This window comes from Vitis vinifera, chromosome 2 (assembly GCF_030704535.1).
Source record: "Vitis vinifera cultivar Pinot Noir 40024 chromosome 2, ASM3070453v1".
NCBI lineage: Eukaryota > Viridiplantae > Streptophyta > Magnoliopsida > Vitales > Vitaceae > Vitis > Vitis vinifera.
Genome location: NC_081806.1, coordinates 12,089,084 through 12,107,024, shown reverse-complemented (window position 1 = coordinate 12,107,024; position 17,941 = coordinate 12,089,084). Strand labels below are relative to the sequence as shown.

The 17,941-nt window shown below is 36.5% G+C and overlaps 1 protein-coding gene across 2 annotated transcripts in view; it reads left to right on the top strand.

The window, feature by feature from the left end:
* Positions 1 to 3,255: 3,255 nt before the first annotated feature.
* LOC100262642 (secretory carrier-associated membrane protein 4) overlaps positions 3,256 to 17,941 on the top strand; it is a 58,750-nt gene continuing 44,064 nt past the window's right edge. For both annotated transcript variants that reach the window (XM_002274024.5, XM_059734619.1), the window contains exons 1-5: positions 3,256 to 3,502; positions 8,233 to 8,346; positions 8,443 to 8,505; positions 8,758 to 8,791; positions 8,902 to 9,024. In XM_002274024.5, the coding sequence (XP_002274060.1) occupies positions 3,446 to 3,502; positions 8,233 to 8,346; positions 8,443 to 8,505; positions 8,758 to 8,791; positions 8,902 to 9,024 (391 nt within the window). In that variant the 5' untranslated portion in view covers positions 3,256 to 3,445. The remainder of the gene's footprint in view (positions 3,503 to 8,232; positions 8,347 to 8,442; positions 8,506 to 8,757; positions 8,792 to 8,901; positions 9,025 to 17,941) is intronic.

Genomic DNA, 17,941 nt, shown 5'->3' with positions numbered 1-17,941 from the left:
ATTCCTAGTTCTTGGTGGTTCTTGGTTGTTGATAATTCTCATAATAGTCTGGCTAGGAGGTTCCTTAAAGATCTTAATTAGTTCATCAGCCTCTACTTCAGAACTAATTTCTTCTTTAACCATATTGATTCTCCTATGAGAAGGTTGAGGTGTCTCAAGGACAACAAGGTTATCCTTAACCTTTTGGCTTATCCTAGCAATGAGGGCTTGATCAATATGGGGATTCTCTAGGAATTTCTTAGATAATTCAAAAGGCTTAAATAAAGGCTTATTATCTTTCTTAACAAATGTAGTCTTAATGTGGTCTTGTGTTTCAATGATCTCCTCAAACCTGTTGAGTTGATTGCCTATAGTCTTAAGAAACATGTTAGTGTAGTTGTTCTGTTCCATGATTCTTCTAACATCTACAACACTAGCAGTTCCTTTATCCTTTGGCTTAGTCTTAAAAAGTGAAGCTTTGATTATGGTGCCATTTATGTTCTTTTCTATCTTAGCTTCTAGAGGATGGATGGATTCTATGACAGTATCGTCATTAGTTTTCCATATCTTAGTTTTTGTGGATGTGTAATTAACACGCTTACAAGGATAATCTGGATATTGCTCTTGTTTGAAGAGTTCAAACCAGATCCAATACTTAATGTTTTTCTTTTCTTGTCTTAAGTATGTGTAGAATTCTTCTTGGTAGAGGGTTCTAATGTCCTTTGGGACCTTGCTAAAGAACCAAACTCTCCTTTGCTTATTGACTTCAGAATAGAAGTCCTTTCTTAAGAGATCCTTGTTGATCTCAAAGTCCTCATCACTTAAGCTTACAGTGTTAATCATCTGGGAATAAGTAGGAGACATATAAGGAGATTCTTCCTGATGCGATCCCTATGTAGACTCATTTTCTTCCGTGTAAAATGGTCTAGCCAAATTGGTGTGACTTCTAAAACCTATTAGCTTAATATTCTTAGGATTTGCTGAACTGGATCCTTCCTCTATCCTAGTGGTTCTTACTGGGATAGATGAACTTGAAGCTCTATAGGCTCATAATATGAAATTCTAGGGCTACTAGAATGATGGAAAGAGTTGGAGAAAATCAGATCTCCTCCTCCATCAGGATATTGAACAACCTATTCAATCATTTCAGATCTTTTCTCTATGGCTAGGACAGCATCAGCAAAATGCCAATTTTTTGGAAACTCAACCTCATTCCACTTGATTTTCATGGGGACTATGAAATTAGACTTGTTTATCATATCTGAGTGGAAGAGAGTGGTCTCACCCTTGGGACTGGTGCACAATGCTCCAGATCCAACGCTTGTGGTCATACTCGTATAGGCAAATCTGGTGATGACAGAAACGGGACTGTTTCCTTGCTTAAACTTAAAGCCATGGGTCTTTACATGAAGGACAACCAAATCTAAGATATCGACATATCTTAATCTAATTGTGAAGTTAGGGAAACACTAGAAATAAACAGGACCATCATTGAATCCTGCTTGGACTGCTCTAATAATAGAATCTCGATAATCAAGATGTCTATTATCCTTTAAACACATGACAATAGAGGTGTTTAGACCTAGTCTTGTCAAAGGCTTAGCTGGAACTCAAATCATACCAAAGTGTATGAAGTTGTAGTCTTTCTTATGCTTCTCAATGGACTTACTATCTAAAAGTCTTATGACTTGATCGTCATGCTCTAAACTTACTGACATTTCAGAGGTCTTGATGGTGTAGTCTGTGAAGAACTTAAGGGTTCATTTCTTATAAATTTCTTGATTAGGTACATTAGGTAACTTCCAATCATTCAAATCACTTTGGATCTTAGGATAATTGATCTCTTCACTGTTTACTATAACGTCTTGAGAATTTGTGGATTTCCTAGACATGGTTTTGAAAATCGAACTCATTTTAGGGCTTTTAGTCCTATGGCATTATTAAGCTCTCTCCATTCAAGCATCTCATGATGCTCTTCCACATGATTATTATCCAGCTAAGCAGTGTCAACACCGAAAGCATCAAGCATGTGCTCCACAGTCCAAGGCAACCTGTCAGCCATCATCACTCAGCCAAAAGTAAGATTCTCGATGAAAAAGTTTAAAGTGCTACAGTAGAAAGTGACTTTTACTGTTCACTTTTTACTATTCACTATTCACTATTCACTCACGAGATTACTATTCATGCACGAGTTTCAAAAGCAAACAATTGTAAGCACACTAATTTTTCACTTCTCATCTTTCATTTCTCTCTCTCTCTCCCCTACCTCTCACCATGTAAGCTTCCATATATATATATATATATATATATTGTTTTTAATAATGAATGTTATTAAATGGTAATAAAAATTTCATATTTGTTTTAAATAGAAAATATTTGAATGTAATATATTTTTTATTTTAAGCATTATATATATATATTCCATTTTATTTTTATTTATATTTATTTTATAAAGTAAATATAAACATTGAATATATTACTTTAAGATATAATGTCTATTATATTTAATATCCAAAAATATTATATAATAAGATATATAGATATATATTCTATGTTGTGAACCAAACGCAATGTCATTAATTCATCATATTTATAATAATAAAAGAATAATCACGAGAACTTTTCTTGTTTAACTATTTATTGATTTAATTATTAACTCTAAGCATATGCCTAGTGCAATTTATTCTTATTGTAACATCATCATTGCTTAGATTGCAAATCTGCCAATAATCCAAACTCAAGACGTAAGATCAATAGGATTTTTAGTCAAACCGTAAACTTAAAAACTTTTGTTAAAATGACATGTTTTTTGAAAGATTATAAAATATGATTCTTATAAAAAAGTTTTTAACGTCTAACCATCGTCTTATCTTCTAATAGAATCATTAAAGTTAGGGTAAAAATGATAGGTGAAAAATAAACAACCAATTAATTGTAGGAGAATAAGAATTGTCTGATGAGGCCAAAATCATCCCCAAAATTTGATCCCTAATTTCGCGCGAAACCAGTTTAAGGGTATAAATGTAATTTCATAGCATGATTCTTGTCATCAAAGCCCAGCTGTCTACATCGCGCTCCTGAACCTCGCGGGAAACGCTGGTTGGTGCCGCACTGAACAGTATTTTGCCCAATGACATAAAGCGTAATTAATAATGACATGGAGGCTACTGTAGAACCGCTTCATTCCTTGATGAGGTGGCAATTGCTCACTGGTCAACTCCATGGGAACCCGTGCGCGCTCCAACACTCAACCATTCTAAATGGCACCCATCGTGATTTATTAAATACACAAGGGTAAATCCAAAATCCGATTTTGCATTTCAATCCATATCCCGCGTTGTACTGAAGCCGAAGATAAAAAGGGGCAGTCGGTGTGGTGTAGGTGTAGGAGCTTGTTGTGCTGTGTTTTCTCTCCAACCAAACACACTATCTACTTTTTTTTCTCTCTCCATCTCTAAAAACAGACATGATTCGTCAAAACGATCCGAACCCGTTCGATGAGGAAGAGGTCAATCCATTCTCGGTAACTGCCCTGAAACCGCTTAAATTCCTCTTTCTCGGATCTGTCCCTTTTCTTGCTTTTTAAGTTTGCAATATTTGGAAAACAGTATTGTTGGATCTGGATCTGAAACCCTATTCTATCTGGTGACTGGCGTACCGGTTTCTGTGATATGCGTTGTGGTTTTTAGGATTTGTCGATGAATTGGAGTGCATGCTTGATCGGATGTTTCAGATGAGATGATGGGGACCTGGAGGCTCGGTTCCCCAATTTTGAAATGGATTAATATTGAGTTTTAGAGCAGAAAGTGTGCAAACTTTCCATGGGATTTCCAAAAAAATTGCGGAATTTGGCCTTTTGAACCGTAGATGTAATCTGTTTAGAATTTGGTAAGAGTTGTAGGATTTTGCCCTATCAACATCCTTTTAGGGAGATTCCAATGAAATTTAAAACTTGTGAATGATGGCTTTTGAACTGTTAAAATTGCTTAGTAATTTGGTCCAAACTTTCGGAATTATTTTGTAAATTTTTATGAGATTGGAATAATTGAAAGGTTTATAAATTTTGACTATCTACAAGTTGGGACTTAGATTTGATGATTGTGATGAAGTTGGAATTGACACAAGAAATCTCCTTGTCAAATTACGGATTTGTTGAATTGTGAATGGGATATATATTTATGGGCTAATCAACATTTCACCCACAAATTTATGTACATATGGTTAATCCATTATTCCCTATCAAATATTATGTTTTGGTTGGATTCTAGGGTTTATTTAGTTTTCTGAAACTGTGAAGGAAAAAGGAGAGTCAAGAAAAATGGAAGAAAAAAATTTGAAAGTCTGAGGTTTGCAGCTTGAGCCTAATGAATTCTTAACCTACACGTAATTCAACTTTGGTCACTTTTAAAATAGAGAATGGGGAGCTTTAAAGAGTATTAATTTTCTTATAATTTGGGATGGGCCTTTGGAAAGACATTAGAAAGGGATGGGAGAAGTTCTTTCTTAGAACTAGTATTCGTATTGGAAATGGTAGACGCACTAGATTTTGGTGGGACTTTTGGGTAGGAGATTCTAAGTTGAAGGATCTCTTCCCTTTGTTGTTCAGAATTGCAACCCATAATTCTGTTGTAGTGGCTGATCTTTGGGGGAGACAAGGAGATGGTGGCGGGGGTTGGGAGGTGCACTTTAGAAGATCCTTTCAAGATTGGGAATTGGAGGAGGTGAATCGTTTGCTGAATCACATTTCTGCAGTAAAGGTTCAAGAAGGGGAGAATTCTTTAGTTTGGAAGATTGAGAGGAAAGGTAAGTTTAGTGTTAAATCTTAATATAGGTCTTTAAAAGTGGAGAACAACTCCTTATTTCCAGCAAAGGAGGTTTGGGGTTCGTATGCCCCTTTAAGAACTCGTTTTTTTGCTTGGGAAGCAGTTTGGGGTAAAATTTCTACTGTTGATATGTTAATGAGGAGGGGTTGGTCTATGATTAATAGATGCAATCTTTGTAAAGAGAATAAGAAATCGGCAGACCACATTCTAATTCATTGTGGTAAGACAAGGGAGCTTTGGACTTTGTTGCTTTCTTCATTTGGGGTGGTGTGGGTGTTCCCGGACTTAGTGAGAAATTTGCTTCTTGAATGGAAAATTAAGGGCCTAGGGAAGAAAAGGAGTGTAGTTTGGAGAATGGCGCCTATTTGTCTATTTTGGTGTATTTGGGGAGAGCGAAATCGAAGAATGTTCCAAGAGGAAGAGATGTCAAATACGAGCTTGAGGAACCTCTTTCTACGGTCTCCTCTTGAGTGGTCTCAACAAATTATGGACTTGGACTATCTCTCTTTTTTGAATTTTGTTGGGTGATTGGAGTGTTGGTTAACTTTGTCCTTTCTAGGTTTTTTCCCTCCTTTGTTGCCTTGGGTTTGGCTTTCTTTGTATACTGCCTGTGTACATAAGGAGCGCCCCCTGTTTTGGCGTGTTTTAATTTAATTTTTTCTCTTTGTCTATCAAAAAAAATAAATTAATTTTCTTATAATTTGCATCATATTTTCTTTTCCACTCCATTTCCATCATAAACCAAATGTTGTTTGAAAGAAGGAATGAAAGAAGATATTTCTTATAATTCTTTCTATTAGTCCTAATTATTTCAAAGGTTGAATGGAGCCTCATATTTATACTATTTGTATCATGAAACATATATGTCCAGACTGACGTGTTTTATGGCCTCATGGGTTAAAGATTCTTGTTTGTATTTGCTTTCTTATGAGCCATTTATCCTCTTATAGCCTTAACCTTAGCAAGGATCTTGGAATTTTCCAGATTATTGTGGTTGGATGAAATCCTTTTCCTGAAAGGAACGGTAAAGTACATATAGGTAAACTTCTAACTTATCAAATACACACACACACACATTCTGAAGAAGGGAGGTGCAATGTCATTGGTCCCCTCATCATTGTCTCAGGATAAACTTGATAAAATGTGAAAACTTAGTGAGAAAAGTCCCTCTCTATTAAGATGTACGAAGATTCCAAGAGCAATCATTTATGAGGGTTATGGTCTCTATATCGTCAAATCCTTTGAGAATCAAATTTTAGAAACATTGGGTGGCAAGTCATAGTGTCTTTCAGAATTGACTTCTCTTGGAAGAATTATAGGGGTGGGCATGACTTGGTTTTGGTCCTTCTTGTACCCAGCAGAGAACTGAATGAAGTTGGTCAGTTTTAATTAAATCAGAAACCAAACCTAACCTGACTTAAAATTGGTTCAGTTTGGACAAAATTGGGCTACACTTTTTTTCTTTGGGGAAAAATGACAGCCAAAAAATCTGTTTTCGTGCCAAAAGTGCAATAATTTAATTTAGAACATCATGACATAATAATCCAGCATAAAACATTGCATACTTGCTTGATAATTGGTGTTTTAAAAGGCTATTGAAGGCTATGCAAATTAGCCTTGTGGGTATAGCCTCAGTATAAGGTAATTAAGGCTTAAGCCTCACCTTGTCAAGACTATTGAGGCTTAAGCCTCAAATATTCAAAAGGTTTTAATGGGTTTAGGGCCTTTATGAGCTTTTTTGTATACATTTGATAAGAATTTTAAGCCTCAATATTCATTGGTTTTAATAATTGTGTTTTTTTATAGGGTTTTGATATAGATTTATAAGTTTTGTCTTACATCTAAGAGTAGGGATATGCCTTTTAAAAAAATAAGGTCATAGTTGGCTACCAATTAAAATGCAAACAAAAATAAGAGATTTAGAAGAAGAAATTAAAGTATTATTGATCACTATTGGTTATGTGTTTAACAGAGTTATGTTGATAATTGATTATAAAAAAATGCAAAGAAAATTATGAGGTGCTAGCACTTTTGCTTGTAGGTCCTAAATCTCCATATTGACACAATTATAGAGAAGACTCCAAATTATTGAAGAATTGATACTGAGGGAATTGTGGAAAAAGCTTGAAAATGTGGAAATGTCTGTATGTAAATACGAAGGTGCTGATGTCAATCAGGAGATGATAAATTTATGGGGATATATTGAAGAATGTAAAAAATTCTATGAACTTCAATTGAAGAAATGCTAAAAAATGTTGGTGTACTTCTATGCAAGGACAAAAAAGGCATATGACATAGATGAGGTTACACGGCCTTGAAACTGACAGTAATACCAATTGCATTAACAAAATGATGAATGGAATGTGAGAAGTTCAATTTTTGATGATGAAATAATAGGTCAAGTTCATGCCCTAAATCATTCAATGGTTGTGATATTTAGACTTAATTTGGTTAGTGATTGCATGGTGTGACCACTGCCTACAAAAAATGCAATGTGTCAATTTAGTGCTTAAGCAGTAATCACCTATTTTTTATACTCTTAATACATGAAACACTCCATATCCTCAAACTCCTGTTTCTCTTATTGTGTCTCAGTTTTCTTTTGTTGAGAATCTTCCTGTGATTTCAACTTTGACCAGAGTCTGCTTCTTATTTCTAATTCGTAGTCTTGGCTTTACTATTTCTCAATGTGTATTGTGCATGTGTCTTAGAAAGGGAACTTTTGGCTTGGGGTCTCTCAGGTTTTTCACATGTAGCTTTCAAATAACTGATTATTATCCAATAACTTGTCATTCTGATCTTAGAGATGTGTGATGTTAAAAAAAAGGATGACAGTTATTCTTATTTTTATCATTCTCCTTAATATGAGGGAATTTTTATATGTAAAAAAAGGGTTAAATTTTCAAGTGATATGCAATATGCTGTATGTCATAAAAAAATTGAAATGCCAATTGCAAACATGTTGATGAATGTTTTCATTAGAAAATCTAAAGGTGGTAAACATTCATCCTCTAGCTACATATCGGATGAACTGATTACTAATTTGACATGTTGAACCTTGTTGAGTGTGGTAACTTGCCAATATTTAGAGGTTGCAATTGCAATGCTAGCAATGTTTTTTCATTTTTTTTTTTTTGTTTAAAAGCTCTAATTTAGACAGCTCATGAATCCGATATCTGAATATGAACCATATTCTGGATTTAATGAAACAAAGATGGGCTACTTAACGCCAGTGTAATTGCCAATATAAAGCTCCATTGCATAGAGTAATGCAAAAAATAATGCCTTTGGATCCTTATTCAGTTTGACATTCATTGGTGGGGACATGGTTCTGAGGAAATTCCCAACTTGGTGATATTGGACACTGAATTTTTTGTCATTCAATTTATTAATTCTGCTTCGTCATGCTGTTTATTGTTTTCCTTTACAGAAGGTTGCTACTGCTCCTGGATCAAGGTCGCGCGTTCCTCCAGCTGCGTCTGCAAACCTGGGATTTAATGACAAATATGATGCTACTGTAGATATTCCATTGGACACACTGAATGTAATGAAATTAAATCTGCCTATGTGTTTTAGATTCTTAGGTATTCTTCTGAGAGTTGAATTGTTTTGTCATTTGTTTTGTATGCTTTTTACACAGGATTCTAACAAAAAAGAGAAAGAACTTGCAGCTTGGGAGGCTGATTTGAAACGGAAAGAAAAGGTTACCTATACAAGTTAATTTTGTTTTTCTTTTTCATTTTGAATTCAAATGCATCTCTGTTTTATGTTGCATTTCTTGATCAGAAGCCACTTATTTTATTTTTGAAGGATTGAATTATTGTTAAAACAGTGAATAGGTAAAATGTCTGCATGCCTTGTTGCTGATTCCAGGTTATGCTCAGTAGTTAATATATCATTTACTTTATCTTCAAATTTACTGATTATTGTTGCTCAATTCACTTTTCAACCACAGGACATAAAACGGAGGGAAGATGCTGTGTCAAAAAGTAAGCTATGATGTTACAGCAACAATGCTCATTGTGGAGGATATATTTTTCTTTGCTGTCTGCATGTTTGAATGTTCTGTTAATTTTTTTGATTTGAATATGCATTCCAGAGGGGATCCCAACTGAGGATAAAAACTGGCCTTCGTTCTTTCCTATTATCCATAATGATATAGCCAATGAAATACCGGTTGATGCTCAAAGGTTGCAGTATTTGGCTTTTGCAAGTTGGTTAGGTATGTAATCTTAATATGTCCTTTCTAATTTTGGATAGTGTCCTTCTTGTCTAGTATTTGTTTTGAAATATTTCCTGCTGGTAATGATTGATGGAATTATTAATATTTCATGATGAATAATATGGCTATTTGAAAGCCTTTTCAACCATTGTTTAGTCCTTTTTTAATCTTCTTGGCATTTTTTTTTCCTGCCTGTTGCGTCAGTTGCCAGCAGGAAGTGAAGTAAAAAAAAAAAGAGTATTCTTTTCTTTTTAATCAATTACTCAACTACGACTTCCATAGGGGTGGAGCTAGGAATTTGTCCTCTTGGGATCAGTATAATTCATTTATAATGGTTATCAATTTTCAAATTTATTTGTTTTTTTTTCTCCATTTGGACATATTAGTTTGTGTTGCCTAAATTAAGCAAATGTTAGCAAGTAGCAAGTTCTTTTCCACCTATTAGGTGTGACAAATTTATTGCAGAAAGTAGTCTCTGAAAAATATAAATAAAAAATTGGGAAGGATACTGAAATAGTTTTAAGGGGATTGAAAGAGTCTTTAGCATGTTAGAGGTGGGTCTCCATTGGTGAAAATTTTAAGGGATGACCTTATGTGAACAGAAGTATTAAAAGATTGAAATCTTTGTGGGAGCCAAGTATAAGAATAAAAGAGAGAAAAAGAGAAAGATGAAGGAGAACAGAAAAATAGAGACCTGTTAGCTTCTTTCTTTCACTTATTACATATGCTAGTTTGATTAGAAGTGTGAAATTTCCTTACTTGATTAAGAATGCTTATGGAAAAAATCATATACATGGTCCAACATTCCTCTTCAAGTTGGAGCAGAGATTCCTTAAAATTGTGTGAAAAATTGTTCTTGTCACTCCTTATGTTTGTTTATCTGTTGACTGATAATTTGATTAAAAATATAAGGAGCTCTGCTTCCCTTCTTTTAAAGTTTCATCAACTTCAGGTTCAACAAGATTATGCATAGTGTTAATTAATGGCTAATTATGACAATAGAATCTCGTAGGCTTGCTGAAGTCAAACATGAGTTCTTTCAACAATGCCATCAACTAGAGTAACTAGCAGATCCTACCAAGCTTGAACATTGCTCCTGCATCCATTGAATGCTTCTTACTGTGCCCTGTGACCATGTTGCCTCCTACCAAGATACAGTTGTGAACTAGGTCCCCAATCTATTATTGATCTCCACTATAGTACTTTGACTTGACTAGTAAATGACCATGAGGACCATGAGTTATATGAGGAGTTGACTTCAAATACCCAATATTTTTTTGCACACTGCTTCCATATGTGACTCTTGAAGTGCATGTATGAACTTGCTTACAACAAGTAACATGAGCTACATCTAGGCTAGTTTGATTCATGAAACTTAGCTTGTTTATTGTTGAATATAATGTATTTATAGTATATAATCTTTCCTTGTTAATATAGGTCACATGTATGGTCGTTAGGACTCCTAGCCTTGTATATATATATTTCTCAATTGTAAGTAGATACATATGAATGAGAATTAAGGTTTTTCTTCTTTCTCTCTCTCTCAACATGGTATCAAAGTCAAGGGAGAAAACCTAATTCTTTCCTGTTTCCTGTGTCATCAACTCCGGGAAACCTTCTGGTGACCGTGTTTCATTCCGGTCACCTTCCCCATCTCCCAATACTTTTCGGTCAGTCGGATTGTCATCAGAAAACACTCACCGCCGGCGAACTTTTCCGGCGACGTCTTTCTCCGACACCGACCACACCAAGAGGAGCGCCTGGAGGAGATCTCCAACTTTTCCCAAAGCATTGGAGCTAGAAAACCGTCCACGCGCCGGCCATGCACACTTTTACGGCTGGCGACTGAATCTCACGCGCCGGCGCATGAGGCCTTTTCCGGCGACGCGCCTCCTCCTCTAGCCTCGCCTGACGCCAACCAGCATCCTTACCTCCTTGGTTCTCCCATCCGAGTCCTGCACGTACCTCTTTTGGGGATTTTTGTCTCTGTCAGCCTCCAAACAATCTTTCCGGCGAAGTTCCAGCTCCTTTTTCTCCTCCCCAATCCCTGCACGTGCCTTGGGAAGTGTTCTTCTACCTTTCTGGTGGTACCACGCTGCGATCTGAGGCCGTCTCCCTTTTTTTCGGTGGTGCCACGCCGCAATTTTAAGCCGTATTAGGGCTCTCTTCGATCCAAACATAAGATAAGTGGATATGGCTACTAAAACTTCCATTTTTTCCTCTATCATATCTGGATCTCCTATGATTACTTCGGAGAAATTGGTTGGCAGTGAAAATTATCTTTCCTAGTCTGCCTCTGTTGAACTTTGGTTTATGGGTCAAGGATATGAGGATCACTTGGTTACCCAGGAGGCAGATATCCCTGAGGTTGACCGCGTACAGTGGAGGAAGATAGATGCACAATTATGTAGTGTATTATGGCAATCGGTTGATCCCAGGATTCTTCTTCATCTTCGGGCCTACAAAACTTGTTTTAAATTTTGGACTCAGGCCAAAGGATTATACACGAATGATATCCAGCGTCTTTATAAGGTGGCTTCTGCTATTGTCCATATCAGCCAACAAGACTTGGATCTATCTACTTATATTGGTCAGATTGCCTCTCGTAAGGAGGAGTTCTTGACTGTGATGCCTCTTACTCCTGATGTTGGGGCTCAACAAACAGAGCTTGACAAGTTCTTCATGGTCCTTACTCTTATTGGCCTCTGTCCAGATCTTGAGCCTATCCGTGATTAGATTCTTGGTAGTTCATCAGTTCCGTCCTTGGATGATGTGTTTGCTCGCCTCCTCCGTATCTCGTCCACTCAGACTTTGCCATCTGATAGCACTTCAGATTCTTCTGTGTTAGTTTCTCAAACTACCTCTCGAGGAGGACGCAGTAGTACCCGAGGTAGAGGCCAACGTCCTCATTGCACCTATTGCAATAAACTTGGCCACACTCGCGATCGTTGCTATCAGTTACATGGAAGGCCTCCTCGCACTGCCCATATGGCCCAGTCCTCTGATTCTCCGCTGCCTCAGCCTCCGAGCTCTTCCGCATCTCAGACATCTCAAGCTTCTATTGCCTCTGTTGCCCAGCCTGGTAATGCCTCTGCCTGCCTTACCCACACATCTTCTCTTGGACCCTGGATTCTAGATTCTGGAGCTTCTGATCACCTATCTGGTAATAAGGATCTTTTCTCCTCTGTTACTACTACCTCTGCTTTACCTACTGTTACCTTAGCTAATGGTTCTCAAACTGTGGCTAAAGGTATTGGTTTGGCCCTTCCTCTGCTTTCTCTACCTCTCACTTTTGTCCTTTATACTCCTGAATGTCCTTTTAATCTTATTTCCATCAGCAAAATCACTCGTACTCTTAATTGCTCTATTACCTTTTCCGATAAATTTGTGACCTTGCAGGATCGGAGTACGGGGAAGACGATTGGCATAGGACGTGAGTCTCAAGGCCTCTATCACCTCACCTCGGATTCATCTCCTGCAGTTTGCATTTCCACTAATGCTCCTCTTATTCACAATCGTTTGGGCCACCCTAGTCTCTCCAAGTTCTAGAAGATGGTCCCTCGTTTTTCCACTTTGTCGTCGCTTCCGTGTGAGTCATGTCAACTTGGGAAACATACTCGTGTCTCGTTCCAAAAGCATTTGAATAATCGGGCAAAGTCTCCTTTTGAGCTTGTCCACACTGATGTTTGGGGTCCTTGTCGGACTGCGTCTACTTTCGGATTTCAGTATTTTGTCACTTTCATTGATGACTATTCTCGATGTACTTGATTATTTTTAATGAAAAATCGAGCTGAGTTATTCTCTATTTTCCAGAAATTTTATGTTGAAATCCAAACCCAGTTCAATATTTCTATTCGTGTGTTACGCAGTGACAATGCCAGGGAATATTTTTCAGTCCCATTTACTTCATTTATGTCTCATCATGGGATTCTTCATCAGTCTTCTTGTGTTCATACTCCTCAACAAAATGAGGTAGCTGAACGCAAGAATCGACATCTTGTTGAGACAGCTCGTACTATCCTCCTCCATAGTAATGTTCCTTTTCGTTTTTAGGGGGACACTGTTCTTACCGTTTGTTATTTGATTAATCGTATGCCCTTCTATGTCTTACACGATCAGATTCCTCACTCCCTTCTCTTTCCTGACCAACCACTTTATTTCCTTCCTCCTCGTGTCTTTGGTTGTACTTGCTTTGTTCATATTCTCACTCCTGGACAGGACAAGCTTTCCGCCAAAGCCATGAAGTGCCTCTTCTTGGGATATTCCAGACTTCAGAAAGGTTATCGTTGTTATTCCCTTGAGACTCATCGATACTTTATCTCCGCTGATGTTACCTTCTTTGAGGACTCACCATTCTTTTCCACCACTTCTGAGTCTCTTCCTGTTTCTGAAGTCTTGCCCATTCCCATTGTCTCCCCACTTGATGCTATGCCTCCTCGACCACTTCAAGTTTATCATCGTCGCCCTCGTGTCGTTGCTCCTCTCCCTTTTGCTGAGGCACCTGCTGACTCACTTCCTATCCCTTCGGCTTCACTTGCCCCGGCTCTGCCTTCTCCTAATGACTTACCCATTGCTGTTCGGAAAGGTACTTGCTCTACTCGTAATCCTCATCCTATTTATAATTTTTTGAGTTATCATCGATTATCTTCACCCTATTCTGCTTTTGTTTCTGCTATATCCTTTGTTTCTCTTCCAAAGAGCACACATGAAGCTCTTTCCCATCCAGGCTGACGACAGGCAATGGTGGATGAAATGGTTGCTCTGCACTCTAATGGCACTTGGGATCTTGTTGTTTTACCCTCTGGTAAATCTACCGTTGGTTGTTGTTGGGTCTACGCAGTTAAGGTTGGTCCTGATGGTCAGGTTGATCACCTTAAGGCCCGCTTAGTTGTTAAAGGCTATACTCAGGTTTATGGTTCTGATTATAGTGAGACATTCTCTCCTGTTGCCAAGATTGCTTTTGTCCGTCTGCTTCTCTCCATGGCTGCTATGTGTTCTTGGCCTCTTTATCAGTTGGATATTAAAAATGCCTTCCTTCATGGTGATCTTGCCGAGGAAGTTTATATGGAGCAACCTCCTGGTTTTGTTGCTCAGGGGGAGTCTGGTTTAGTGTGCAAGTTACGCCGTTCTCTATATGGCTTGAAACAATCTCCTCGAGCATTGTTTGACCGTTTTAGCTCTGTTATTCAAGAGTTTGGCATGCTTCGCAGTACAACAGACCATTCAGTTTTCTATCATCATAACTCCTTAGGGCAGTGTATTTATCTGGTTGTTTATGTGGACAACATCGTCATTACAGGCAGTGATCTGGATGGTATTCAGAAACTAAAACAACATCTTTTTACCCACTTTCAGACCAAAGACTTGGGGAAACTCAAGTATTTCTTGGGAATTGAGATAGCTCAATCCAGTTCTGGTGTGGTCCTTTCCCAAAGGAAGTATGCTTTAGATATCCTGGAAGAAACCGGTATGTTAGACTGTAAACCGGTAGACACACCTATGGATCCGAATGTCAAACTTGTACCAGGATAGGGGGAGCCTTTAGGAGACCCCGGGAGATATCGACGACTCATAGGTAAATTGAACTATCTCACCATTACTCGTCTAGACATTTCTTTTCCTGTGAGTGTTGTTAGTCAATTCCTACAGTCACCATGTGATAGCCATTGGGATGCCATAATCCGCATTCTTCGATATATCAAAAGTACACCAGGCCAAGGTGTGTTGTACGAGAACAGAGGTCATACTCAGGTTGTTGGTTACACAGATGCAGATTGGGCTGGCTCACCCATAGATAGACGTTCCACTTCAGGATACTATGTTTTTATTAGAGGTAATCTAATATCTTGGAAGAGTAAGAAACAAGATGTAGTGGTCAGATCTAGCACTGAAGCCGAGTATCGAGCTATGGCTTTGGCAACATGTGAACTCATATGGTTGAGACATCTTCTTCGAGAGTTGAGATTTGGAAAGGATGAACAGATGAAACTCATCTGTGATAACCAAGCCGCATTACATATTGCATCCAATCCAGTCTTTCATGAAAGGACCAAGCATATTGAAGTTGACTGTCATTTCATTAGAGAGAAGATCACATCAGGATGTGTTGCTACAAGTTTTGTTAATTCAAATGATCAACTAGCAGACATCTTCACTAAATCTCTCAGAGGTCCTAGGATTAAATATATTTGTAACAAGCTTGGTGCATATGATGTATATGCTCTAGCTTGAGGGGGAGTGTTGAATATAATGTATTTATAGTATATAATCTTTCCTTGTTAATATAGGTCACATGTATGGTAGTTAGGACTCCTAGCCTTGTACATATATATTTCTCAATTGTAAGTAGATACATATGAATGAGAATTAAGGTTTTTCTTCTTTCTCTCTCTCTCAACATTTATTAAGGCTTTTTATTTTTTAAATTTTTATCATATTTTATTTTTTTTAAATCTATCTACACCAATCAAAGCACCTTCACTAGGCTATCATGCTTATGTTTTTACTTGATTGTCGTATCAATAGGTCCTTGACTCTTTAACTAGGTTGCAATATACCTAAAGCAATCAAGATGGCTCACTTGGAACTCGCAATCTCAATGCCCAAAATGAACTTTAGAATCCCCAAATCCTTTAGCTTCAACTTTTGACTAGATGTAGTTTGAGGTCTGCATCTTCCTTTGTGACATCACAATTTCATCCACATATATAATTAGAGTTGGTAAAATCTGTTTGTGATATTGTTGACTGTTTATAACCCCAATTCTGCATAGCTTCACTTAAGATCTCAAACCAAACTGTCAGAGATTTCTTTAACCCATAACCCTGTTAAGTTGGCATGACTCCGTTGTAGGAGGAAAAGGAAGAAGGTGTGGAGAGTCGCTTCTCTTAGTATTGTTTGGACAATTTGGAGGGAACAAAGTTGAAGAACATTTGAAAACAAGGAACAAACTGATCAAAAGTTGAAACATTCAATCCTTTGTAATGTATATAAGAGAAGACTCGATACCTTTGATTTATTTTGTAGATTGGTTGGGTTCTTGTTGAAAGAGAGGGTGGTTTTTTGTGGCATCGATTTTGAGGCCTATCCTTTTGGTGCTCAATGTAGATGTCCTATATACTTTGGTGTAATATTTTTTTGCTATTTATATAGACAATATCTTTCTTTGCCTTTTAAAAAAGGAAATTTCTTTAATCCATGTAGTGCCTCCTCCATCTTGCACATGATATTTGGAGAGGATGTCCATGTTAATTTGCTCCTTTTAATTCTTCATTTCAAAAGGTATCTTTGACTTCAAAATGATGAAGAGGCCAATTCAATTTCACCTCTAGAAAAAGAAAAGCATAGATCAAATTTATCTTTGTTACTACAACAAATATCTCTTGGAAATCAATTCCTTAAGTTTGTGTAGAATCGCTAGCCAATAGTCCAACTTTGTATCTTTCCTCATAACTGTCTGGTTTCTACTTCATTATGAACACCCATCTCCATCTAACCACATTCTTCTTCCTTTGGATAACTCATCTAATTTTTAGTTATTATTCTTCTGAAGAGTTTTCACATGGATTTTTTCCACTTTAGATCTTTAAGGTCATGCTTAGTTGGTTAGATATAGTATTGGATAGGATGAGAGATGGGATAACATGCCTTATCTCTTGTTTGGTTGGCGATGAGATATAACAAGTTATCCTATTATTTATCTTATCCCATGTTCAGGAAGTTGAGTCCATATTGAGAAAACTGAAAGCCAGAAAGGGTTGTAGAGCAGAATGTGGACAAGGTTAAGTCATTTGGGAGCCCTTTGTTTCTATTATCCATAGGGCATTGGTTTGGTTCTGGCTGTGGTTTGTTGTTTTTATTTTCCTTTCACCTCTTTGGCGCTCTTTGTATACTTTGCATGTATGTGGTGAATCCTAAGTTAAGATATGAGAGATACATATCCCATGGATTATAAATTTATTTTTCTGATTCATTTTCTTTAATTTTTAATTTTTTATATTAGTCATTTTGCCAAACCAAAATTTGGATAAAAAAAATTAAATTTGTGGTTTGAAAAAAAGAACTAAAAAATTTGTAATATATCATAAAACCAATATATATAATTTTTTTTTTGTATGTTTGACAACATGATGTAATATTTTTTATTTATAAATTTTAGATATTTTAGTCATGAATATTATTAACAAAGAAATAAAAAATTACTTACTAAAATATAAACTAAAAACAAATTCTAAATAATGCTAAACATGAGAAATTTCAATTTTTTTAATAACAAATATTGTGTTGCAATATATATATATATATTGATAACTAAATAAAAATAGTATTGAAAGCGCCAAAAAGGTGTGCACCAAAGTACACACGATATACACAATGGTCACCAATAAGAGCCAAAAAAGGAAAGAGAAAACAAAAACTACTTTCTTTCTCAAACCGAACCCATTTAATCAATAAAATCAACTGAGGATATTGAAGTTTTGCCTATAAACAAATTGGTCCAAGATGACAAGTTGCACAAAAACAAGAATTTTAGCCTTTGAACAGAGAGATCCACGTTCTCAAAAGATCTTCTATTTCTCTCTTTTCATATTGTTCAAAAAAGGCATAAATACTGTGTTGCAATATAATTTTTATTTTATAAAAATATCGAACTTTGAAATGCAATTTGCTTTCCATTTTACTTTTTATTTATTTATTATTTTTATGAATCCAACATAAACATGATATAATATCATATTATATCTTTTCCATCGGAAATAATATCTAAAGATATCATATTCCATAGGAAATGATATCTAAAGATATCATATTCCATAGGAAATGATATCATAGGATATACATATCCTATTTAGTGGGATATGATATCTAAGAATATACTTATTTTATCCTATCCTATCCTATCTAGTTAACCAAAAAT